The 26,360-nt window shown below is 37.6% G+C and overlaps 1 protein-coding gene across 1 annotated transcript in view; it reads right to left on the reverse strand.

Annotated features, from left to right (window-relative positions):
* csmd2 (CUB and Sushi multiple domains 2) overlaps nt 1–26,360 on the reverse strand; it is a 340,353-nt gene that overhangs the window by 235,187 nt on the left and 78,806 nt on the right. The window contains exon 4 of the mRNA XM_028460920.1: nt 2,559–2,753. Within this exon, the coding sequence (XP_028316721.1) occupies nt 2,559–2,753 (195 nt within the window). The remainder of the gene's footprint in view (nt 1–2,558; nt 2,754–26,360) is intronic.

Raw genomic sequence — 26,360 nt, forward strand, 5'->3', positions numbered from 1 at the left:
AATTTACAGAGACAAAAACAGCAACAGAAGATGACATATTTAAAAAAACAAACAAAAATATAACTAATACACAATCTAATAAATTCAAAACATGACACATATAGATAATAGTAACAATTCTATTTGAGATACATAAATTCATTTTTATAACTAGTCTGAATTCAATTTTAGATGTAAAAAAAAATGTCCAATTCAATTGTTGAACTGCATGTCGAAATGTTAATTTTAGATATCTGTAAAACAGCATGTGAATGAATGGGTGGTGACTGGGCTGGCACACGATGCCAAGCCATGTGTGCACCTATGTGGGCTTCCTGACTCCCGGCTTGGCTGCAGATGGCGTCGTGTCTCAGTGATGTGCTCAGCAGGCACGCTGACATAGGCCATCCACGACAAGAACACTAAAAGACCTACGCGCTTGCAAATCAGCATTCACAAATGCCTGCAACACAAGAGCTCATGCAGTTCAGGCTCGCATGCATTAGGAGAGTCATGCTTTGACCTACAGTTAACCATTGTTGAGTCGTGTTGCAGTTCCTGTTGAGGCAGCACACGCTGGCAGGTGTCGGAGCCACGGGGGGGTTGGGGGGGGACTGGCATGAACACATGACTGGGAGCAAAAACATGAGGTCCTGACATAGTAAATAAGATGTCAGTGTGACCACAGACAGTGTTGTTGGGTCGAATGGTGGAGCGCAAGTGTTGGATGGGCAGAGGTGAAAGCAATGGATTACAAGTACTCAAGTTACTGTAATTGATTAGCTTTTATGGGTACTTGTACTTTTTTGAGTACATTTCTAAATCATTAATTTCACTTCTACTAATAAAAGCAAGAAAGGTCTGCGTGCGTGTAGCCAATATCTCCCCGGCACGGTATGGGTTCGACCTGAAACTGCCCAGAAGTGAAAATGATTCAGCTTTTGACCTCAGTGTGAGGGAGGGCGCTAGCGCACCATCTATATCTATTTCACTGCACAGCTCCTCACAGTGGCGAGCTAGAGTCACGTGTGCGGCCAAAGCCAATCGCTGCGCACACAGCCAAGCAGACATGGACCGCAAACGCATGACGGAGAAAGAGGAAGATAGTTTAGACCGCAGAGGGGGGAGGGGCATCTGAGAAGCTGCGCTCACACTGATATACTAGCAAAGCTCTCAAGTCTCACTTATTGGGCCTGATGTGAGTCACTTTAAACTCATTTGGCCATAATTGACAGCTCTACTTAAGCCCCCAATATATGAATACATACTAAGTATAGGATGTAATTAAACCCCTGCTTTCTCCTGACCTGCCACTAGGAGTGAAATAAAAAAAAAAATGCCCTGAGAAAGTGTGTGTTAAGAAACACACCCAGTCTATACAATAAAATATCCAATGAACAATCTACGCTATGTTAACTAGCTACTCATTACTCAATATATCTCTATTCACTCTTCTCTCAATCAAAACCTACTCACCACAGATTGTAGAGCCCACAGGTGCAAGTTTTTATAAAAGGGGCGGGGCTAACAGTGCTTGTTTGTGACACAAGATGGTCCCAAAATATCACATTATCTTGTTCTCAGCCAATAGTAAAATTAAATTGGAAAACAGTACCTGGGTTTCAACCCATAGAGGGTCTTCACTCTGACATTTTACAACTAAATATGCCAAATTTAAATACTTTGACTAAAATGTTGAGAGATGGATCAGGATCGATCAAGTATTTTGATATTTTCATTCTAAAATACGCTTTTATTCATTAGAAAAAAGTGGTTTTGGGGTTTAGTTACTTGCACTTTTTAAAAGATGCAAAGAAATTTGTTACACTTCTACACTAAACCATTACTCAGCAAATTAATTATTTATTTTTGTCATTTTTATTATTTCTCTTGAAGGCACATTGAACATAATCACTATGTTCTTAGTCGTGCCATTTCTGATCAATGCCCGGCCACTTTTTTCAATTCAGGTTGGGGTTTCACCACATGGCACTGCTTTAGAGTTTATTTAGCTATACTTAGAGCCAGATACAGTAATTTATATTTAACATGTTTAATTGAATTTATTGGTGTTATTTTGTACATTTTTGACAAACCTTTTATTTTATACAGATAGATGCCTTTGTCGAAAATAAATTACTGGTAAGTTGTAATTGTGCAAATTTTTTTTTTTTTTTTCCTTTTTTACACGAGATGTTTACTGTATGCACTTGTACTTGAGTATTAAATGACTAACTTACTTGGACTTGTACTCTAGTAGAATTATACTGAAGTAACAGTACTTCTACTCGAGTAGGATATACCAGTACTCTTTACACCTCTGGGGATGGGTCTCATCAACTGGTGAACAGGAGATTAATGGTTGTTACAACAAAAAACTTAAGGTTTTCAAGAAGTCTATGTCACTATTTCAATATTCTTACCCAATTTAATTATTTGTCAATTGTAATAACAGAAAGCTTCTGTTTCAGAAGGTTTGCAAAGTTCAACCCTTATAGTCAAGAATCATTCAATTTGATTTTTTTCATTAAGTAAAAGTCAAAAAACCTTCGCTTTTTTCCGCTCTCTTGATGACATACCTCTGCAGTAAGGGAGAGGAAAGTCCCAGGCAGCAGTACCAGCTGAGGTGGCCAGGCAGGACAGGGAGGTGTGACCTTCTAACACATAGCCTGGGCTGCAGCTGTAGCGAATTTTGTCCCCAATGTTGAAAGTAGATCCCTGTTGGTGGCCATTGAGTAGCTGTCCAGGATTACCACAGGTGTAACTAGGCAGAGCTGAGGAGGGAGAACAAATTAACCATAAGTCAAGAGTGTCAAGGCTTTGCTTCAAGCAATATACAACAGGTACGGAACAAACTAATCATGACAATTCAAAATACAGTAAAGCAAATGTTTTTTTTCTGAATTGTTTTATTCACAGGCAATAGCAATGCTGCTTATTGTGTCCAAAGCCACAACCATATTATGATTGCTCTCAAAGCATCACTTATTATGACAATACTTCCAAAATGTTCACCCTTTATAAGTAGAAGAATTTTCTTTATTAGATTCTTGGAGAAAATGAAGAAAATATTATACACTGGCAGGATGTCTATACGTCATATATTATACTTAATTCATGAACAAGGAGTAAAATGAAAAACATACAAATTACAAAGTAAATATTTAACTATTTTTTTAAAAACTCATGTTAAAAAAAAAATGACGGAAACAATTATATTTTGATACAAGTACTCAAAATAATACACCAGTAAGGATTTTGATATTTGGATTTTTAATAGTCGACTACACGTTTTTTACAGCAATACGCAGAGCTGTGGTTTCACATGTCCAGTGGCGTTCTGCAGGGCTGTGTGGCTGCCTCTGATCTCTTCAACTGCATCATTGACCATCCGACGTACAGGGTTTGCAAACGGGTGCCCTTAGACAGCTACCATCTGACTGACCTAAAGTATGCCGAAGACACCATCCTGCTCAGCACAGCCTACAGCCAGTTAAGAGACGCCCTGGGACATATACAGTGAAGAGGCAGAGAAGCTAGGCCTTCAAGTGAGCTGGACAAATACTAAGTTTATGCATGTTGGCGATGGATCAAATCCACACCCTCTTCAGCTTGGCATCAATATTGTTGAGCCCGTCAAGAGTTTTGTATATCTTGGCTCCACAGTAACAGACAATGGGGACCTAAAACCAGAAATTACTTGCAGAAGAGCCCTGGCAGCTTCAGCTCTGGAGTCTCTCTGAAAACCACTCTGGCGGCATCGCTCCAGAAGCTCCGCATTTACAACTCGGCAGTACTCTCCATCCTGTTCTATGGCTCGGAGACATGACCCTTGAACAAGACTGGAAGCAAGAATAAATGGTTTTGATAGTAGGGCTCCCAGAACCATCGAAAACATCAGGTGGCCCCAGCAGTTCTCCAACAAAGTGCTAAGAGCCCACACGTGTCAGCCTAGAGCATCTTGCTTGGCTGTGCAGCGATGCACCCGCTGGTTTGGCCATGTCCTACGCATACCTCCTGACCATCCAACGAAAGCTGTTCTCCAGTTTGACCCAAGTGCAGCAGGTTGGAGCCGGCCACGAGGCAAGCCCCGCACACAATGGGTCGACATCATCGCGGGTGACCCTCAGACAACACGAAGTTGCCGTTTAGGAAGCAGAGCTGGTGGCACGGGACCACCAGCTTTAGAAAAAAAGTAGTTCACCTGGTTGACTCAACGCAAGGGGACGGGAGACCGCCCTCACCGCAGAAACCCCAGTTAGTAGTTAGTTAAACATTTTTTCCACCAAAAACTAGAACATAAAAAAAAACTGAAAAGCAGGATAAGCTCGAACTCAAATACATAACATTCTGAAAAAAAGGTAAAATAGCTCCTAAATCATACTAATCCTGTTTAAACGATAAGTAAAAAGTAACATTAGTTGATTAAATGTTTCAGAATTATGTATTTATTTATTTTGTATTATAATTTAAATAACTGAAACCAGACTAAATGTGATTGCTAAAATAAGACTAATTTCAATTTCCATTAGAAGACTAAAATTATAATAATAATAGTGGCTTGGATTTATATAGCGCTTTTTTCGAGGAGACCCAAAGCGCATTACAGAAACCATTATTCATTCACACCAGTCACTCACACAGTCATACTGGTGGTGGTAAGCTACAATGTAGCCACAGCTGCCCTGGGGAAGAGTGACAGAAGCCTGGCTGCCATCTCGCGCCTACGGCCCCTCGGACCACCACCAACATTCATGCACAATTCATACACATTTGTATAAAAAAGGCAATCACCTTATTGTATAAAAATTGACTAAAAAATACCACTTCATTATCAATCATATGATGAACTTTGGGAGACTGAGATGTTATAGTTGGACTTCATAAAGCAATACGACAGGTCAGGCTGAATTAGATTAGTGAGGTTGTGATTATTCTGGTCTGGATAGTCAAGCAGTCAAACGTGAATGTCATAATGAACATCAGTAAAGCATGATGATGAAAGCTTCGGCAAAAAGGGCGACCTCAGATTAAACAAAAGCCTCGTCTATTTGTGTGCAAGTTCAAAGGAAGTTCAGACATTCACTTTGTCTCTGCTCAACATTGTAGCTTGTGTTTTCTACACTATGTACAGTACTTTCTGTGTGAGATTATAGAGCACAGCTACAAAGGGAGTCGTGTACTCAGAGGATTTATTCCCTGAAAGTAAGCAAGGCTAAAACCATCACCTGAGTGTGAGTTAAAGGACAACGGACACACTTTCATCATACACAGGACTTTGTCATCTAGGTCAGTGGTTCTCAAACTTTTTTGGCTCGAGTACTCCCTTTCTCTTGTTTCTGAATCCAAGTACCCTCTTCATCCAACTACAATATGTTGCTTAGAATATTATGAAAAGTAGTGCTGTCAAGAAGTTAAAAAAAATGTGATTCATTAATCATGCTCTGTAATGAATTAATCTTTTTTTTTAACTGCACCAAAAAAAAAAATACCTCAAGGTATTTTAATTTCAATTACATTATTGTGGCAGATCAAAACATTGATGTATAACAAAGTGGCTTGATGAAGTCATTTATTGTTGGTTATTAACAGACTAGAACAGATGCAGGCGTAGCCATTTACAGTATATTCTGCTGTGTTTGAGACTAGACCCAAAGGCTAGCTGTCATATTGCTGTGTACTTTTGTCAATCTCCAAATAATAGAAAAAATACAAGTGAAATAAAATGTCATCTGTAGTGCTATAAGTTAGCACATCATAATCTGAAACTAAACTTGGTGTTTTTTCTCTCCTTCAGAAAATGATATTTATCCAGTGAGTTTGTTCATTTGTCAGTCACGGTGTGCTTGCAGCTTGTAGTAGTTAGCGCTGTTTGAGTGTCCGCGCTAGCCGTCCGTGCTAGCCGCTACATATTTAGCTATTGAGGTGTTAGAGGAGCTCCGGTGATAAGGCTAACTCTTTCTTGCACAATTTGCACACAACTAGGCTTTAGTTTTCCATCCGGTGTTTTTATACAGTAAGCCAAAATTAACGCAAACAAAGCTAAGCACCTCAGCAGTCTCTCGTCTCGTATTTATCGCCTGTGCATCAGTATTATAGGTATACCAGGAACTCTTGAAATAAGAATGGTTCCGCGCTGTTTGGAGTGCTAAACAAACAAACAAAAAAAAAAAACGATTAACAGCGTTATTTGTTTGGCGCGTTAATTTTTCCTGTAGTTAATTAATCGCAATTAACGCGTTAAAAAGACAGCACTAGAAAAAAAAACAACTATTGTGATAACACTATTTAGTGCCTCCTAAATGGATTTATTTCTATGATTTTCATCATTTCTGGTCATTTCACACCTGGTGTGGGACCAAGACTGACCCTTGCAATTTTAGTTCATGTTCTAATTTAGATCATTTTCATCACCATTAATATGATCATAATTTTTAAACTACAAATAAACATTTTTATGCTTTCAATTGTTAATTTCCCACTTTCTCTCTCAAGTAGCCCCTGTAATGTCATCATGTACCTATAGGGTTACACGTAACCCCATTTGAGAAAATCCCATCAAAAAAATATCCACACATTTGTGTTTCCACTCTTTCCTAACAGCAGCATTACAGAAAGTACAGAAAGTAATGATTATTTTAGTTTTTTTACAAATCTATTTCTTTTGTTCTCTTTCATGTGATGCTTATTTAAAGTAGATTTCAAGAGATAAGTCATTGAGATAACATTACACTGTTTAAAACCTTACAACAGAACGCCTTTAAAGCCAGAAGTAAAATAGTATTTCACACCTTCAGATTTTCTTTTTTTTTCTCCCCCCAAAGCTTAGAGTTGCTTACAGCAAGGTCTATCAAGGACGGATCAATCACGTTGCGCAACAGTGCATTTCACAGACTTGGGGAATGTATCGACTTCTAAATAAATAAAAGTGCAAGCAGTTTGTGTCCAGTTTATCCATCAGACAACAAACACGAGTCAATGTGCTGAACACGAAGTGACATGTGACAACGTGACGTGACCACACAGTTGGCTTTCATGCCAATAGTCAGATACATTTTGAACAAAGTGGTTTACCATGTAGCCGTTTAGCATATTTCATATTGTTGCTTTGATTGTTGTGCCAGTCAGAACACCTCAGACACTGTGATGCAGATTTGAGAGGGATGGACCCCAGGTTAATCTCCATCTGCACTTACAGCATTTATTTAAATATTTCCCTCAAAGAGCTTGAAAATGAAAGGTTGCACAGATATTCTAACTGATATGCTAATGTAATTATGCTTTGCACACACAGTTTTGACTTATTCTTTGAGAAAAAAAAACAAAACAAAAAAAACACATGCTCTGTGTAAATAAGGAAACTCCATTGACAGAAGTCTTCTTACAGTTAGCTGCTACACAATATGGAATAATTTGTATATTATTATATTTTCTCAAAATTGCAATATACAATAACAATCTTGGTTTTTTTTTAATTAAAATTTTTCTCTTATAAGGGGCAGCATGTGTGAGTGAGTTCTGTAGTGTGGAAGTATTGAGTGAAAAGAAATGAACATACTTTTCAGAAGCCTGGCATTTCTGTATAGAATATGCTTTATGTATAGATGTAATCAATTTAATGTATGTAACGTTCTAGTTATTTGAGGCACTGAGTTTGAAGATTTTATATCTGTAAGCCATAATCATGAAAAATAAAAATATGGACATATTACACACAATTTAGGATGCGTTCTTGCATTTGGCATCAACCTGGCTTTTGGTGTCATCAAGTGCCCTTTAATAACAATGCAACACCTATTAATAAATACAAGCAAAAAAGACTCAACAATTTTAAAGCTATTATTACAAGCTAATTTGCTAGCGTAAAGGCTAACGACCTACAAAAGAGGCTTTAAAAGCAAAGATTATCCATTACTCACTACATTATTTGTCGAGGTGCAGAGAGACAGAGGTCCGTACAGCTTACAGTGTATTCTAATCACTGCATTGTGCTCAGGTGTTTTCCATCATCTGTTGAACACAGACCACATACTCACATCAAGGACACACTAGACCACTCTATGCTGATTTATCTTACTGGTAAGAACTTAGATTAATGCCCTTAAACCTGATTCTTCACCTATGAGAAACACTGACTTGTCATATTTGAGGCTTTATTACTGCACCAAAGCCTTAATTTATACAACTCAAGGCTACTGTATTACAGTGACTCGTTTGTCATTACGAGACTGGCAAAAACGCAAGGACTCTACCTGGTTAGCATATAAGCTGGAAAGACTTTGGTGCAGCAGTAAAGCTTTCATGTAAAGAAACCTAATGTTCAAACAAGTAAATGTTTATTGCAAATGTAGGCCAACATGTAAATCTCAATAACCAAGTGGCTATATTAAATGTCATTGCCAGGACCCTAATAATATTTATGCAGGCTTGGTGGTATTGTAGCACAGATATGGCCAATTGGAAAAGGGACATTATTTTAAATACAGTAGTCCCTCACTATATCGCCGTTCACCTTCCGCGGCCTCTGTGTTTTCGCTGATTTTTTCTACAGTGCAATTTTGCATGCAATGTTTTTTTTTTTACAGTGTATGAACGCGCATTGTATTCTCCGTCCTGATTGGCTAATGCTGCATTCACCCACCAGCGACATATCCAACTCCGTGCATTTCACTGCCTGCTGAAGCGAGGAGCTGTGCTCCTTTTTCTCCTCTCATAAACATAAACCACCAGTGAAAAAAGCCGGTGTGATTAGCGGCTAATGCTATCCTAGCTCAGTGCTACAGAGACAACTTTTACCTGCTACTACCACCTCCTCGCTGATTCTCCTCCACGCCTAATCCATCCTAGTCTGGTCCCGGTTATAAAGGCCGTGTCATACAGCTCCAGGTGGTCACACACAGCTTCTACTCCATGGCTGAATAGGTGAACAGACCAGTGTCCATGTTGACGGCCTGATGTCACCGTCAACAAAGACTCTGAATGTGTTCGGAATCAATGTCTAATCGCTAGCAGTGTGACTCTGAAGCGCTGTATGTTTTAAAACAGGTTTATGTTTTAAAAACTACAAAGGTTTGAACTTTGAGAGTGTTTAAACAAAAGAGAAATGTTATTTGCTGTCTGAGAAAAGTGTATAAAGTGTGTGGTGAGGGGTTTTACAGCCTTAAAACATGGATAATAATTGTAAAAAATAAAGCTGACTACTTGGATTTCACCTATGGCGGGTTATTTTTAGAGAACGTAACACCCGCGATATATGAGGGACGACTGTATTTGCGTCACTGTATCAAATAGAAAGAAAACAAAAAATCAGTCACTGTGTTAGACACTGAAGGCAATTAACCATGACTGAGTACATTAAATGAGCCACTGACTTAGAAAGACAGAAAATGCATGTGTGTGAAATAGTGACTGCATGAAGGCAGGAGAACCAGGACTGATTTCTTTCAGTAAATCTCATTAAGGGCCATGCAGTTACTAAAATTGAGCATGTTTCTGCAAGTGCATGCATGTATGTAATAACCACATCACACTTTCTACTTTAGGTTATTAGTTTGGGTAGTATATTACGGCCAATATTGCTTTTACTCATGGCTGTGCAGGACTGACATCTTTAGTTTATACTTTGCCAAACAACACTGAGATCCCCTCAAAATGTGAGCCTATTTGTCACAAACATGGATAAATGACAGGAAAAAAGGAAAAACAACTGAATTCAATTGGCAATAAACCAAAAACCTAAAGATATATGATCCCAAGGATAAAATTAAGGCTCTCCAATTCATTTAATAATTCATTTTGGCTTAAAGTTTTAAAGTGACCCTCCACACAAAAGCCCCAGACAGTCAAAAAGCCTTCTGATGCATTACAGTGCAATAATAATCAAGCTTTAACATTGTTGCTGGAGACTAAACACTTTATAAAGAGAAATAGACAGTTAAGGAAAGAAGAAAAAAAACACTGTATAATGAGAAATGGCAGGAAAAGAGATCTTAGAGGAGCACATTTCAAAGATGAATTCACATTTTTCTAAATTACATTAATTGAATGAGTTCTCAAAACATTAAACAAAAAATGGACAACGATGCCAAACATGCATTTCTTTGAGCGTATTAGGCTTTTGTGTTTGTGTGGACCTTTGCTTCCTGTGTCCACCCCAACAGGAGCAGCCCTTAGGTGTTCTGCATGGCAGGTCCATAAGTCACCAGGATTGGGGGCGGTGACACAGCCCGTCCCTGGGTCCCGGATGCTTTAAGCACTTCCACTGCTGAAACAGCAAACGGTGCTCGTCGTCCATCAACACAGCTCACCCCACCGGCACACGGTTGGAGCAAGAGAACATGCTAAAGTGATCCATGTACCGACACATGCCTGCACTGCGTGCACAAACGCACTCATAGGGCGAAGGAGTACAATGTCCTGTAATCCATCAGCCGAGCTGTCCCTCACATCATCCGCTCCCTTTATTCCTTCCTCTTTCTCCTCTTTTCTCATTCCTGGTGACGAGGAACAAAGGACAGTGAAGAAAGCTCGTCCACTGTGCAGTGACCTTTGACCCAAAAAAGATTGATGACCTCTGCTATTCTGTCTTCAGAACATTTCCTTCAATTGACTTTCATTCTTCCTCTAATATGGTAGATAATTTTAAGCACATTGTATTTTACAACACGTTTTAGCCCCCCCCACACACACACAAAAAGAACTACTTCCCTACATTATGAAATAAATAAGCCACTGTAGAAAAAAAACCCATTATGAAATAAAAATTTGACTTTGTAAAAAATGTTTATTTTATAAAATCTTGGAAAATAAATAAAAAGTATGGTATTGCTAAAATAATTATTATGAAACATAATTATAATAAAATAATAATAATTAGATATTAAAGAATAATACATCATATTTTATTTCATAATAATGTTACCATATTTAACAATTTAATGTTTAATTATATATTTGTCTGTTATTTATCAAAAAGGTATTTATTTCAAAATGTTTTTATTTATTTAATTATGACCCTTATGGGTTTCCATAGTAATTAGTTGAGCAGAGGCCTTTCCAGAAACTCTACAAGACTGTAATTTATGAGGAAAGATGCACAGATGGTTTTAGAAGAAGAATTTTTCAAATTTTGAAAATATTAAAGTAAGAAAAACATTTTTTTTTAACTGAAGCATCAATAGGAAGAGTTACTGGGTTGAAGCAGTGTGGTATTAGTTTATATTTTAAAATCTTTATTTCAGTAAAACCGTGTTGAAAATAGATTTAATACAGCAGGTATATGAGGTCATGTAACTAAATCAGTCACTTGTCATTGTATTGCATTTTACATATCAAGCAACATCGTCCTTATTTTTCCAAGTAAACTAAACAAATGCTTAAATTGCAAAATTTTCTACGCAACATGGGAAACAGATGGAAGCACTGTGCAGTTTTCACTGTGAGAAAAGCAAAGTGCATCTATGGCTGAACAAGGACAGAAACTGTTTCAGGCCTTCCACCACCACCATGCAAAATACAATGTTTGTGAACCACAAAATGAGGAAAAATAAGTGAAACAATACATGTTATAGACCTCACTGTGCCAGTTCCATTGGTGGATATGTCATTGTCACATGAAAGTAGCACTAAAAAACATTATGTATGTATGGAATTACCAATTTGTTGATATAAAGGTTATTTATTGTGTTTTTTTTGTTTGTTTGGGGGGGTTGTTACAGAAGCTAAAGAACAGCCAAAATATGTTTTTCACTAAGCTACTATCAAGATCAAACGGGATGTTGTTGAGTTGTGTGATGGAATAGCAAGGGCTGTTGTAATAACGCTACTGTAGAGGAAATACTTTACCCCTCCCTACTGGCTTCACTGGTTTCACAAACAAAGACCATTAAAAATGAGAAAGGACACTTTTCCTTTTTGCAGAATATTGCAACATCTCTCTCATGGTCACCTTTTGGCTCAGACCAAATCTTTCCTCTTCAAAAAGATTTTCAGCCTCTGATAAGAGAAGGCTGCCTTTTCTCACGGAACTCTCGAGGCAAAGGTATCACAAAGTGATCTGACAGACCCTTTTAAACAGATAAACCTTGGGTTGACCTAGCCAGAATCTGAGACCAGAACTGCAATGAAATTGTTAAAAAAAAAGATTTTCTTGAGGAAGACACCATTGTCAATGCCTTCCCCTCAGAGGGTGGAAGAAGAGGTTGATTCTGAAAAGACAAGATTTTAACCAGTTAAGAAATGAAAACACTATTACAAAGGTTGTCCATAAAGTCATTGTATCGTACTTGTCCTTTACACTTTTGACTGTTTTTCTTGTTTTTAGTAGTTTGTTTTTCTTCCAGTTAATTTGAACAGTGTTGTTTCCAATGTGTTTAAAACAACTGGAGGGTTGCCAGTTCAAATTCACTGCGGGACCTTGAGCAAGTCCCTTAAATCTAATTGCTTCCAGGACTCTCTTGAAGAAGAGATTCTTAATCTCAATGACACTATCTTGATTAAATAAAGGTTTAAAAGAAAATCTCAAAAGGGTGAACTTCAAGGGTTTCAGCCAATGAACACAGTCTATTAAAACACCACATCTGCAGCTCCTTAAGTGTCGATTGGTTGAAAGCTGATGAATAATAAGGCGTCTCAAGAGGTGGACTCTTGGTCACCCACTGCTCTGTTAGGCAATTTGTTTAAACAGCTTTTAACATTAAACACCTGATCTTAGCACTGATAAACTTCAATTGTTAGTTAATAAGCATTCAACAACAAATGTATGCATTTGTTTGACTTTGAGACAGTTGTACTTTTTGAGAAAGTCACAGGTCGTCAATTTGTCATGGCTCTACTGCTGTCTGCTATGTATAGGAGGCGTTTATTCAGCAGCATCTCATCTCGTGCCTGAGGCCCAGGGGCCTAATGTACAAAAGGTAGTTACGCCCAAAAACGTACGTGCCGTGCGTATGTCATAATCCAAGGCTATTCTGAGTCAATGTTGTTCACTACCTGTCAAGGGATCTCCTACAGGTGGCCAGCTGACCTCTGAGTAACACACACTTGCGTCTGAACACCAACACTTTCGGTCCAGTCATCATTAGTAGCCACACACACTCTCACACATACTCCAGCAAACTGATCACCGTGACCAACCAACCAGTGCGTGTGGGGGGGCTTGTATTGGGCAGAGGCGGAGGGGGTTGGCGATTGATGTATTGGGAAAAGGACTTCACTTATAGATGCTTTAACACCAAAGCGTTTTCCACTGAGTCGCATTTACCTGTTACACATTCACAGCCTGTTTGATGATTGGATGGAGACAGAAACATTAAGCCTGTTAAAAACGTTATATTTTGCAAATATTATTATTATTATTAGTAGTAGTAGTAGTTGTATATAGCATTTTTCATCTCTTCCTTAAAGCTGCTTTCCGGAGTTTCTGAGAAACATCTCGATGTCCCAGCCTCACTTCCTCCCACTGCCTCTGCCAATCTACCCGAAGCCCCGCTTCTACTTTTCTGCACGTGCATTGCGGAACATAAGGTCGCATCAGGTCACATTGATATAGGTCTATGGGTCAGGGAAAAGCCAAAATCATATTTACCTGTTTGCTGTTGTGACGCGCGGCCTTGTTTCCGTGCACAGTTCCACATTCACTTTGATTGACAGCCTCAAAAACAGGAAATCACAGCCTATTGGCTGGGCGCACTCGGCGATCGTTTTATTTGCATATGGGTCTATAGGACAAAGGAGGGACTTATATACATTAATGTATATGAATGACCACCAGTGGTAGACCATAGTAAAAGACTAGTTAGGTATTTTTTCACATTTCAAAAGAATCATGGATTGAGACATACGCTTTTTTCACACCAGTATTTGTACATTAGGCACCTGGTCTGTAGTTCACTGACCAGACGGTCCAGTGCGCTCCTGCTGTGTAGCCTCAGGCAGTGTAACCCTACACACATAAGATGGCCCCTTGGATCCTTTGTATTGGGTACACTTCCTACAGGAATAGTCATATATAAATACAGGTTTAATTAAACCCCAACAGTTCTTTTGTTGTTTCGCTGTTCTTTCATTTATTTGGGTCTAATCCACAGAGGTGAAAATCACCTTTACCCAAATTCCCTTAAAGCTTCCCAATAAAAAAAGAACAAAAAAAAAAAAAAAAAAAACACTTTAGCCAGTCTAGAAGACTAGATTTACATAATTCAGTCAGGGGTCATGTCTAAAAACATGTTGACATTCCCCTTTAAAAGATAAAACGCAAAATTCTGCTATGCTAGGGAATTCTATTAGTGTTGTTATTCTACTTATTTTATTGTATTTAATTTATCAAAGTTTTTGTTCTCAATTTGTGTTGTCATGAAAATCTTGTGAAATCTTAGTACTATTGATAACGCGGAACCAGATCGACTTTGGGTCAGTTTGATCTCCTTTGAAATGTCTCACGGGTCACTACACAGTGAAATCTAGCCTGTCAATTCTAGCTTCCGTCTCAATTAATTCCAGCCGTTCTCAATTTGCAACACGGAACTGCTGAACCCAGCTAAACTGTGCGTGCAGGTCCTGAACCATTCAAATTTAAATCCATTTGGAATTAATCAGGTTTTTTATTCAATTAGATTGTAAAACGTATTGTACTGGCAGTGGCAACAAATATATATATATATATATATATATATATATATATATATATATATATAATGTGTTTAATGTGTACTATTTTATTTCTGTAATACAGAAACAGTTTTCCTTCCAATGGTTAATTAGACATGGTTAAAGTCCTTGTACATTCTTGTATGGAGTAGCACCTCTAAAATAAGAATGCATAATTACAGCTTTACTCTGTACCCTTAATAATGTTGCACTGTGATCCATCTTGTCAGGATTCATTATTGGAAGCATTCATGTTTATAGGTGAAAGTAGATTAAAAGTGAAAAAAAGGTTTAGGAAGGAGATTTACATTTGTTTTTGAGAATATAAAGCAGACCAGAAATTGGAATTCCTGACTTTAACCAGGTAAATCAGGCTTTGTAGGAAGTGGTTTTCTCTTCAACATTTCTCCAGCTAATCTCGTGTCCATTTTAGTCTTTCTCCTGTGCCTTTTTTGTTTGCCTCTCCAAATTCTCGGGATCAGTTCGTTTTCACCCTCTCCATCTTTTTGCTATGCATTTGGAAGTGGCATTGCAAGATCGATTCCAGCACACAGGTGCATTAGCTCAATAAGCAGTTTCTGCTTTGTCAAGCAATTCAATCAATGCCCCCCCCCCCGTTCCCAACACATGGGCTGAACGAAAACTGGCAACACCCATTACGTCAGGATAAAGCGGCTGGGGAAACACTTTTTTTTCTCTTTAAGAGTTTTGTCTCTGGTGGTGATGAGCTAAAAAGTATCCCACAGACCGAAAGAAGGATAACAAGTAAGCTAAGTAACTAGCTAGCAAGCAAGCTGTTCTTCCTTTCTATGTTTCATCTTAGTTCCATCCTCAGTTGTAGTTTGTGTTACTCTGTTTCTTCTGCTCTTTTTTAACTAAAGCAGTTTAGTAATTTGTATTCATTGTTTTTTTGTGTTTGACATCTTCATGTGAAAGGGCAGCGTGAATGGGTTTCTCCCCACTGTGCTGTCACAGGTGAATCCCATACCCCTGATTAAGGTCCCTGCACTATTTTTTGGGCAGATGTGTACAGAGTACAAGCGTCACCCTTTGAGTGTGACAGTCACACAGTTTGACCAATTCTCACACCACACTTGACATTTCTCACGCTTATATTTCCCCATTCAATACTCTATTTTTTTCATGATAATAAACTTTGGTCCTCGCGGCTTGCCGTAGCTCGAGTAACTGATTGCCTGACAAAGATTACCAATCCATGTCTCCTTGTGCCTAAATCTAACCAACCATGGCATCATGACATCACACAATAATAAACCAATCAGAAGCAACGTAAGGCTGGTCTTGACGACCCATCTCTAACCAGTTTCTTTCTCACATATCACGCGCCGAGTTGTCGTCATGCTTTCAGAAAGAAATAAAGTTTCTAGAGGACAGATGCTGTCTGAGATAGTATGTAAGTACCCAATTTTGTTCAGTGTGTGTGTGTGTGTTTGTCTAAAAAAAAAAGCTTTTTAAAAAACTAAAATTTTGTGTGTTTTACTCTCACTCACGTGTGTCAGTGCTAGGCAATACATCTGTGTGCGTGTGTTTTTTTTAATAGTGTGAGTTTACTCGTCTAAAACATTGTGTGTGTGTGTAGGTGTGTGTGTGTGAAAGAGAGTTACAGACTTGTAGATATCAATTTGGACTCCCCCAAAGCAGTGTTTCTCAAAATTCTAGATTTCAAGGTTTATCTTTAACTCTGACAGTAAACAAGCAGTACAGTCAACAGCCAGCATTGCACCATATTATGGCCCAGCCACTGTTGGTGGCATGACACCCCAGGATGTCAAGGTACTACATGCTAATTCATTACTACCAGTGTTATGAACACTGCAGTAGCTGAATTGCACTTGTAGGTTATATCAGCATAAATACATAGTAAGTGAAACAAATGCTTTGTCTAATCTAATGTTAATATGAACTGTTCTTATTTGATCATTTGTGTATATAATAGTGTATTTCTATGGACACTGAGTCTATTGCTTAGATATTCATTTAGTCAAAAAACACTTGATGTTTTAATGCTTGCAGACAAGGAAAGCTGAGGTAAAGTTCGCAGTGTAAAGGCATCAAAATCTGCGACAAACACCTACAAGATGAGACATGTCCCCAGCTAAATGATGGAGAGTTAGTTGAAATGAAATATTGACAAATAAATGTATTTTGTCAAAATTCCTGTTACAGTTTTCATTTCTCATTTCTGGTTAATTAAAAGTAGCATTAGGAGGCCACAGTGCAAGGAGAGCCACTGGCATGGAGGTGAGGACATCAGTCTTAAGGTAGCAATCAATGTTAAAGCAGGCGAAAACCATATTAAAAAAGGCCAATTTTTTTTGCCGGAACTCATTATGTCGCTCAAGTCTCACTTTTGTCACTTTCTAAAACTTGGCAGCCCTGGAGTACTGATATATCCTACTCAAGTAGAAGTACTGGTACTTGATTGAAATTGTACTCAAGTACAAGTAAAAGTAAGCCATACATAAAACATTCAAGTACAAGTAAAAAGAAGCTCAATTAAAATAGTACTCAAAGTGAAAGTTACTAGTTACTTTCACCCCCATTATTTTTTTTATTTTTTTTGGGTAAATAATTTCTCCCTGAGATAAATAAAGGACTTCTGACTCTAGTTAATAAATCTTGCCACGGTTCCCTTGCATACAGTAAACATCTCAAACTTAAAAAGGAAGATACCAAATCTTGCACAAGTGGAACGTCATTTATTCTCCACAAAAGCCTCTGTATAAAATAAAAAAAGATTTGTCAAAAATGTACAATTGTTTTTTAAATAGAATAACACCAATCTATTCCATAAGGCTCCAAGTATAGCTACATTTATGAACTCTAAAACTTACAAATAAGGCAGTGGCTATCCAAACAGTTGCCGTATCAATATACCGACATTCTATTCATATGCAGCACCCCTCATTGGCCAGTGTGGGTCACGTGACTAAGACTAACTCCATCCCTAAACCCAACTCTAAAAATTTTTGCGATACAGGGTTATAACCTAACCCTAAGATGCTACGTACGTGTACTTCAGGAAATGTACCAATACCACCGGGGGTTTTCCGTACGGCAATTGTACGAATAGACACTTTCTAAAAATAACCAGCAGTTTTTGAATTTTACCATTTTAGTTGACTTTTGAGTCCTTCCTGCCTGCTGCCTTCATCCCTCTCTGAACGTGGTTTATATCAGTACAAGATTTAAGACAAAATGAAAGAAATGTCAGATGCTATGCTAATATCAGGTTTCACTCAATAATTCTGTGCCAATTGATACCTGCCTGCGTATTTCATGCATTTCACTGACATTGATAATGACTTCTGCCATTACTGAAATGGGTAATTCTGCCTCATTCTTCATCACTATTTCAACAATGTTTATTTTACCAGCACAAAAATGGTCCACCCTAACAGATAACATGATTTAGAAGAGTCCATTTTATTAAATAGACTTCAAGTAATTCAAGTTCAGCATGTGTTCATCAGGTTCATGTTGCCAAATGTATGCACATAAGTCATCATACAGTTATGTATATGACATGTTCAATAATGCATGGGGTGGTATGAGGTTTGGAGCTCTTTATGCAGAAAAAAAAAAAAAAAAAAGATTCATCCCTAAAATTCACATTAAAATTGAGACAGAAAAGAATGGCAAAAAGCAGGTGCAGAAAACAAAAGTTACTCGCGCAGGAAACCGAGGAATGAAAGAAAGCTCATACAGAACTGATGGGTGCTGACAGTGTGTGCAATATGGAATAATGTGCCATTCACTATAGAGATGAGACTAAACTATGAGGGATAAGGGATGGGAGGGCCTTCAGGGAAAGTTAGAAGATGGATGAGACATGCTGGGGGAGCTGGGAGGAGAGGTCGGTCCATCTGAGAAGAGCCTTTACTTTCTTTGGATTGAAGCGTCTAAATCCCTCCATTTTCCCAGATTTATCCATTCACTGAAATAATGACTTAATTGTGGCCTAACTGTCCAGACTGTGAGCTCAATAATCCATGTACATCTTACGACTATACCTTAGCTTTCATAACTCATTTGAAAGGCTTTGCAAATATTGGACATTTGATTACTATTTCAATTAGTATACTCAACGATTGCAAAAATGAACTTTAATAAAAACTTTTTAAAGATATTTTACATATGTTTTTCTTTCAAGTTGCACTTTAATTATTGTGTGTATTATAAAGTGTTAAAATAATATATTTAACAGTGTTTCATACTACAGTGAACATACTTGAATTCATAATTTGCAATTCCCATGGAATTGTTTTTTTTTCTTATTTAAATGCTACAGTTCTGTGGCAAGTTATACTGTAAGTGTCCGTAGCAGTTCAGGTGCAGCGCACTGCATTTGTTTACAAAAGGGAACATAATTGAATAATATCTATATATAATACTTTGCACCTTTTTTTATTTATTTGCATTGAAATAATGTTTTTTTTGTTTTGTGCAAAAGTGAACATACTTGATTTTAGTCTTTGGATTTTATTCATGTTTAAATATATTTTACATTGTTTTGTACAAAAAAAATTCTGATTTCAATTCTGATTAATATAGTCAATTTTTTTTTTTTTTTTTTAATATAATCGAGCAGCGATTCTGGTTTGTCCTTTTTATTAATCTTACCAAACATCGGAGTTAAAGTAAAAGCAATTTAACTAAATCAAAAGTTCTCCAATACAAAACGATCTTTAAAACATAAAATATAGCTTTAGTTTCTTTATTTTCACAGCTGTCTATTTGCAATCAGCTTTCATTCAGGCTCTTCTTGTTTATTTATATTATATTGCACCCACATGACCATGTCCCTATGTTACGTCTGGTTTTTTTCTCGTTAATCTTATTTGATTTTTTTTCTCCTCCAGCTATAAATTAAAAGCACTTGCTGCTTGCTCAGAGGCAACAGTGTCCGTGTTGGTGTGTGGGAGTAAATATACATAGCAAAAGAGAACTCTAATATCTATGTTGGCAGGGTTATCCCTATTTTTGGGACATAAAATAGGGCATTTTCCACCATTTTTATCTGTTTTTTTTTTCTTAAGTGATATTTTCATGTGCTCAGAGCAAAAGTAAAGTTTACAAAAACACTGAAATCCAAAATCCACCTTTTTAAATCACTCTTATATCATATAGTCTGGAGATGTCACTGCTTCATGTCATTTACGGAGAGTCAAGAAAAAAAAGTGGCGTGAGATTGATAAACCCACTCCACTTTCCGCTTGTTTTCATTTTTTTTTTTACATCTTTCTTTATCATTGCCTTAACCAATCATCTTTCTTTACCGCCACCCTGGAGGTTGCCTTGGAAACAGTAAAAATCCACTGCAGAAGACGGTTAGTGAGGAGAGGTGTTTGTATATGCAAGTTCATGTAGAAATCCTCCAACAAGTCAGCCCTCAGGTTATTTTTCTATACTACACGTCAGACGTCACTTTTGAACTAAAAACAAGACAAAATAAATCAAACATGCAATATGATTATTTGGAATCATTTTTTCTGATGCTTAAAAAGTATCATCTTGTTCTGGGCTCTGGAAAATATTAGGATAAATCATAAGGAAGACACAGTATGAAGTAATTTTGTTTTAAATATTCCTGTGCATTTTGACAAACCTTTTATTTTATCCAGATGCCATGGTGGAAAATAAATTAAGTTCCAATCGGGCAAGATTAATCTCTTCCTTTTTAAGTTTATACAATGTTAACTGTATTCAAGTGAGCCGTGGCAAGATGTATTACCAAAAATAAATGTGGAGGTGAAAGTACCTTGTACTTTGAGTACCATTTAATTGAGCTTTTTTTTTTTTTTTTTTTTTTTTTAATTTTTACTTGTTCTTGAGTATTTTATGTATGACTTACATGCACTTGATTACAATTTCAATTAAGTAACAAAGTTTCTACTTAAGTAGGATATATCAGTACTTTTAACACTTCTGGTTATAGAAACCTGGTCAAGTTTTTCCTAATATGGCAGTGCACTCAGGTCAATCCAAACACTCAGATGTGATAAATCTTTGCCTGACCATGTAACAGTTTACAATGACTGTCAGCCATTTAACAAATATTAAAAAAAAAAAAAAAAAAAAAAAAAAATCATTAAGGAACCTTAGTTAAAACATCTTGATTGGGGTATGAAATGAGCCATGTGATTATAAAGTCTGTTCATAATATGGTGCATGATTGGAAGCAAGATAAACATATGCGTCCATCATCATAATGAAGCTCCCTTTTTTAATAAAACCTTTGATTCTATCACCTCCTACCGTTTTGGTGCATGGTTTTAGAAGCAGGTCCATCCAACCATCTTCATACCCGCTTATTCCCGTTTAACAGGGTCGCGGGGGTCTGCCGGTGCCAATCTCCGGCTCTCATAGGACGCTGGGCGGGGTACACCCTGGACAGGGCGCCAGTCCATCACAGGGCAACACAGACACAGACAACCATTCACTCTCTCATTCACTCCTATGGGCAATTTAGAGACTCCAATCAACCTTACAGTCATGTTTTTGGATTGTGGATCTCAACGTAATTGTTAAAACAGTTATTCCTTGCAAATTTGAACCCTTGGTGTTGCTTAAAACCATTAAGGTGCGTTCACACCCAACGCAACTTCTGCGACTATAGTTGCTTCAATCGCCCGTAATGAGTAGCTTGAACATAGTCGCGCTTACTCCGGTGACGCGACGAGCGGGGAAGTAATGTGGAGAGAAACTCACAGCGTCACTCGAAGTTGCACGAAAAGTTCAGAATGTTCAACTTTGAGCAACACAGAACGCACGATTAAGGCACTGGAATCGCGCGAGTCGCTTCAGTTGAAGGGCGGTTGCTTGATGTTGCATCATTTACATACTGCAGATTTTGAATGCAATCTCGTCGCCAGAGTCGCTGAAATTGCATCCATTGTGAACACATGCGAATCAAACTTACTTAAGTTTTTGCACACCACTCTTTATATTATCTACATATATCAAGTGAAAGCTTTGTGGGGCACAGTTGGACAATATAATATAAATGGACTGAATCGTATTGTGTTCCAAATAGTATTTCCATGTGAAATCACATTTGTCTTGTGTCACTATAGCTACTTCTTGTTGGTTTGTTTCGCTTAGTATTCCAACTTTAATGAAACAACTGCTGCCCGACTCCACTACAGCTGAGAGATGGTGTGCAGTCCGATTGTGTTTGATTGGTCACACTAGGTCCAGAAACAGAAGTCTCTACGACGAAGCAAAAATAATGACGTTTTCATAAATTCCTGTCAAAGGCAACAAGAGCAACACGAAGCCAAATGTAGCAGAGAAAAAGTCTCATTATTTACTGCAAACAGCTCAGACTGAACAGAAAATCTGAATAGTATCATTATTTTCTATGGTTGTGTTAATTTCTTCTTCATATCCCCCAACCCAAGTAGGGATTTGATAGTATTGATTGTTTGCTTCTTGAACTTTTCCTTTCAAAGTATTGCCTCATAAAAGATGGGCAGACGCCTCCAAACATATCAACATAAATTACAATCAAAGGCTTCCCCACAAATAAAAACTAATTGAACCACTTTTCATGTGAAACAAAGAAAGCTTAATTCAATGTTAGCTTCAGTACACAAAGGTGATATTTTAATGTGATTTGAATAAAACCACAGTTCAAGAGCATTATATTATATTAATTTAATGTTCTCAATGCTTCTTAACAGGATATAAGCTACGGATGTACAGTACGTCATAGTACTAATAGTTTTTCAAAATTAATATAAGTGCATTCGGTAACGCTTGAAGTTTTAGGCATAAGGGTGACATTACACTGTCATTATCTCTCATTAACATAAATAAGATACCATGATGGCTGTCATTAAGTGTTGTCTAAATTATGACACCTTCGGAGCTATGTTGGCATTTTTTTGGGTTGGGTGGATGGATCTAGTGAGGTTAGGTAGGGTTAGGGTCACCAAGATTGAGGGTTAGGGTAATGAACAACACTTAGTGGCCACGGTTACATTATGTTTCTTAATTCAAAATTAGTAATTCTGAATTAAATATTTCGGATTTGGAGTGTTCTGCTTTGTGTTTACATGGAAATAGTAATTCCGAGGTTTATCTGGAAAACAGGTTTATTCGGCTGTATTTAATTCTGCTTTAGGTCTGGGGGTGGGGAAGGGTTCTGATTGGACAGGGGAAAAAACACAAGCCTTTTAATGTCGGCTCCAACATAGAAGACCACACGAGAACTGTTTTCACTTTTATTTTTGTTGTAGTTTTAAAGCAGCAGCTCAACAACAACAACAGTGTTTCACTTTGGTCAGCTGAGCAGGAGAAGGAGATAAAAATTAATAACCAGTAAACAGAGCCCAATATAACAGAAAACAAAAACCAGGAATAAATATTTGCTCCCTGGTAAAGATAGAAGCTCAAACAACCAATGCAACTTGGTGATATTACAGCCTGTGCAGCAGTACGGGACCGCATTTACTCCGTCTCAGGGTTTTAGTATCACCCGTCCGATGAAGCCTGTTCCATTTCCTGATGTCCGTGTGTGTTTAAGAAGTCCGTGTGAATGTCCGCAAGTTTATGCCTCCATCCATCCACTCTTTTCATTATATCCATATCTTCTAAGGCTATTATTAAATAAATAGTCTCGACTCTAGTCTGAGCCGCCATTTTGGATGTTGTAATCCCAAATGGCGACTGGCCGAGCGACAGGCCGAGCATACACAGAACGACCAGAATTAAATTAAAGTGGATATAAAAGTTTACAACGATAGGGGAATTATTTCATTTGGAATTAAATATTCAACAAACCAGGAATAAACCAGCCACCTCAATTGGATTTGAGTTTAATTCAAAATTACATTTGCATTCCGAATAAATTGTTTACAAGGTCAGTTTAAAGAGGATTTAACTTTTATTCTGCATTAAACAGGAATTAAATCTCCCAAGTAAACGTGGCCAGTGTCAGCCTTCAATGACACCTTATTCATGCTACTGTCATGTCATAATATTAACAGCATAATGTCAATGTATAAAACCCCAATTAAAGTGTGACTGTCTTTTTTACCCAAACATTGAAGTTTCGAAAAAAATTTAAATAATAAATAAAATCTCACACCCCCTCTTAGAACCAGCTTATTCCGTAAATATCCGAGAGTGGCTTCTGTTGACAAAACACATTAATCTCCTCCTAGTTTTTGCCTCATTGCTCCTAAAAGTATCTGTGAATTAAGCCCCAGAATTGAGCACACTATAATGCCAAATGATGGGTGAGTGACGATGACAAAACAAATATGTGCGACTTCACTGAACGCTCCAGTGATGTCACAATTGCTTAGGCCAGAATTCTTCAAGCTTGGCGCAGACAACAAATAAATACTTGGAGAAGAAGAAACGCAAAACAATTGGAGTAGTAAAACAAATGAGCTGGAGGATGAGCTCCTATGTGACCTGTAAAGATATCAGCCGCCTCCAAGTGCTTTGTCTCCCTATCGTCTTTCCTCCCTCACATCAAACCCTTCTGAAATTATTCTGATCTACACGTCAAAATGATGGAAACAAACCAACGTCAGGCAAACATCGATTCCCTATAAGTGGAGAAGAACTAAAGCAAACAAAGCTGACCCAGCTGGTAGTGGCATATGAGATTCATTATTCATTGCTTGCGTATCCCTAAATGTTCAACTGTTTGTCTAGATTGTTTTCCTATATACATTTCCTTTTTTGAAAAGAATTAGCATAGCAATTTATCCCACCTTAGCCTGAGTTATTCCCAATCCAATACAGAATAATCAGCAAAATCCCATACCCAATCAGTTACTATGACTCTAAACGGCTGAACGTTTTAACAGATGCATTGATTTAATTAAATATACACACAAAATAAATAGCCTAATCCTAAACAATCTATAGAAATCAGTCAACAATGATTTGGCTGTTGTCAAAATTTCCAAGGCAAACGCACGAGACCTTAAATTTGACCTTTGACATTTATGTAGCTAACAAGTGGATTGTCGATAAAGTCAGAAAGGGATGAGTGGGGGAGAACTGGCACTGGCCGATCGATAAACCCGGCCTGATGAATGGCTGCGCATTAAGGCGGCCTAGTAAACGGGGAAATGATTAAACACAGGAGCTAAAAAGGAGCCGCTTGGTTGATATCAATTAAAGCAATGAGAGAGAATGCATCGGTTACTGTTTATAACCATCGCCGGGTAGTTCATCATGGACGTTAACGCGTGTGCGAGGCAATCTTTAAGATGCATTAGATTCTACTCCTACCTAGTTCATTCTATTGGCCTATACCAAATCCTCAGTGAGTACAGTTTACACTATTAAAGTTTAAATCCAATAGAAAGACAAGCCCTTGACAATAGTAATAGAGTTAAAACCTTATTGATGTCAATATTTCTAACAGGGAAACAAAGTCTCAAACTATTGGAGAGGAGGCAAAGTATTGCCAATCCATAGACCTCCTGTGATTCCCACCTGCTGTGAGCCTTTTTGTCATAGAGCAACAACACTAAATCCCCACAACCAGTGTTTATCAGTGCCTCCTTTACAGATTCAACTTTTTATTAAAAAGGGAATAAAATGAAAAAAATTGACAAATCAAATCTCCCACATCCACGCCTGCACCATTTAAAGCAGATATGGGCCACTTTAATTTGTGTTTTTTGTATTTTTTCCCTCATTATGCGTTTGTTGTTTTGCGTTTATTGAGTAATTTTTGTGTATTGTCGTTTTGTATTTTTGATATTTATTTGTATATTTTAAATTTGCAATTATTAAACTATTTTTACTTAAATTTGTGTATCTTCATTGATTTCTGGAGGGGGGTTGCATATTTGTTTCTATTTTGTTTATTTCTGTTTTGTGTATTTTTCTATTATTTTGTGTCTTTTTCTATTATTTTGTGTATTTTTCTGTATTTTCCTATTATTGTGTATTTTTCTGTGATTTTGTGTATTTTTCTGTTAATTTGTGTATTTTTCTATTATTTTGTGTATTTTTCTTAAGGGCCACACGAAATTAGACAGAGGGCCGCATGTGGCCCCCGGGCCGACAATTGCCCATGTCTGATTCAAAAGTGTCCCCTCCTGCTGCTAGTCTTCCTTATACCCAGACAGAAGTGGACCAGAAATCATTACAAGCCATTAGCTTTTTTAAGACAAACTGCTTACATCTTGTACTGTACATTGCCCAACGTTGACAACAGTCAAGACCTAGACATATGCCAATTAGATAAACAAGACTGTGGCACAGAGCTTTCAATCAAGCCCTGGAAAGCTTTCATCACCGCACTGCTGGGATTCAATAAAAAAAAAAAGTGCAACCGAAAGGCTCATCACTGATCGACTGTGAATACTAAGACAATTTGTGCACGCCTGCACTTGCTCACATGTTCTAAAGCATGTTTCTACAACATTTCCATCTCCAAAAGAATGAAAACCTAATCCGAGGACAATACAGCCACTAATCCACACAAAACAGGGATTGTACGGGAAACAAATGTCGGAGCAATGGAAAAAAGAGCAAGCGCACTAACAAGTGAAAGAAGCTAATCCTGATGAGCGATAGAAGGCAGGGAAAGGGCAACAAAAGGGTAGGAGAGCAATGGGAGGCTGGGAAAAATACAGGTTTGACATAAAAGCTTGGGAGGGCTTAGATAAGGATTGAAATATGGAAAAGTATTACAAAAGGATAAAGAAACAGCTGACATCAAAACACTCATGAAT

The sequence above is a fragment of the Gouania willdenowi genome, chromosome 11 (genome assembly GCF_900634775.1).
Source record: "Gouania willdenowi chromosome 11, fGouWil2.1, whole genome shotgun sequence".
Classification (NCBI taxonomy): domain Eukaryota; kingdom Metazoa; phylum Chordata; class Actinopteri; order Blenniiformes; family Gobiesocidae; genus Gouania; species Gouania willdenowi.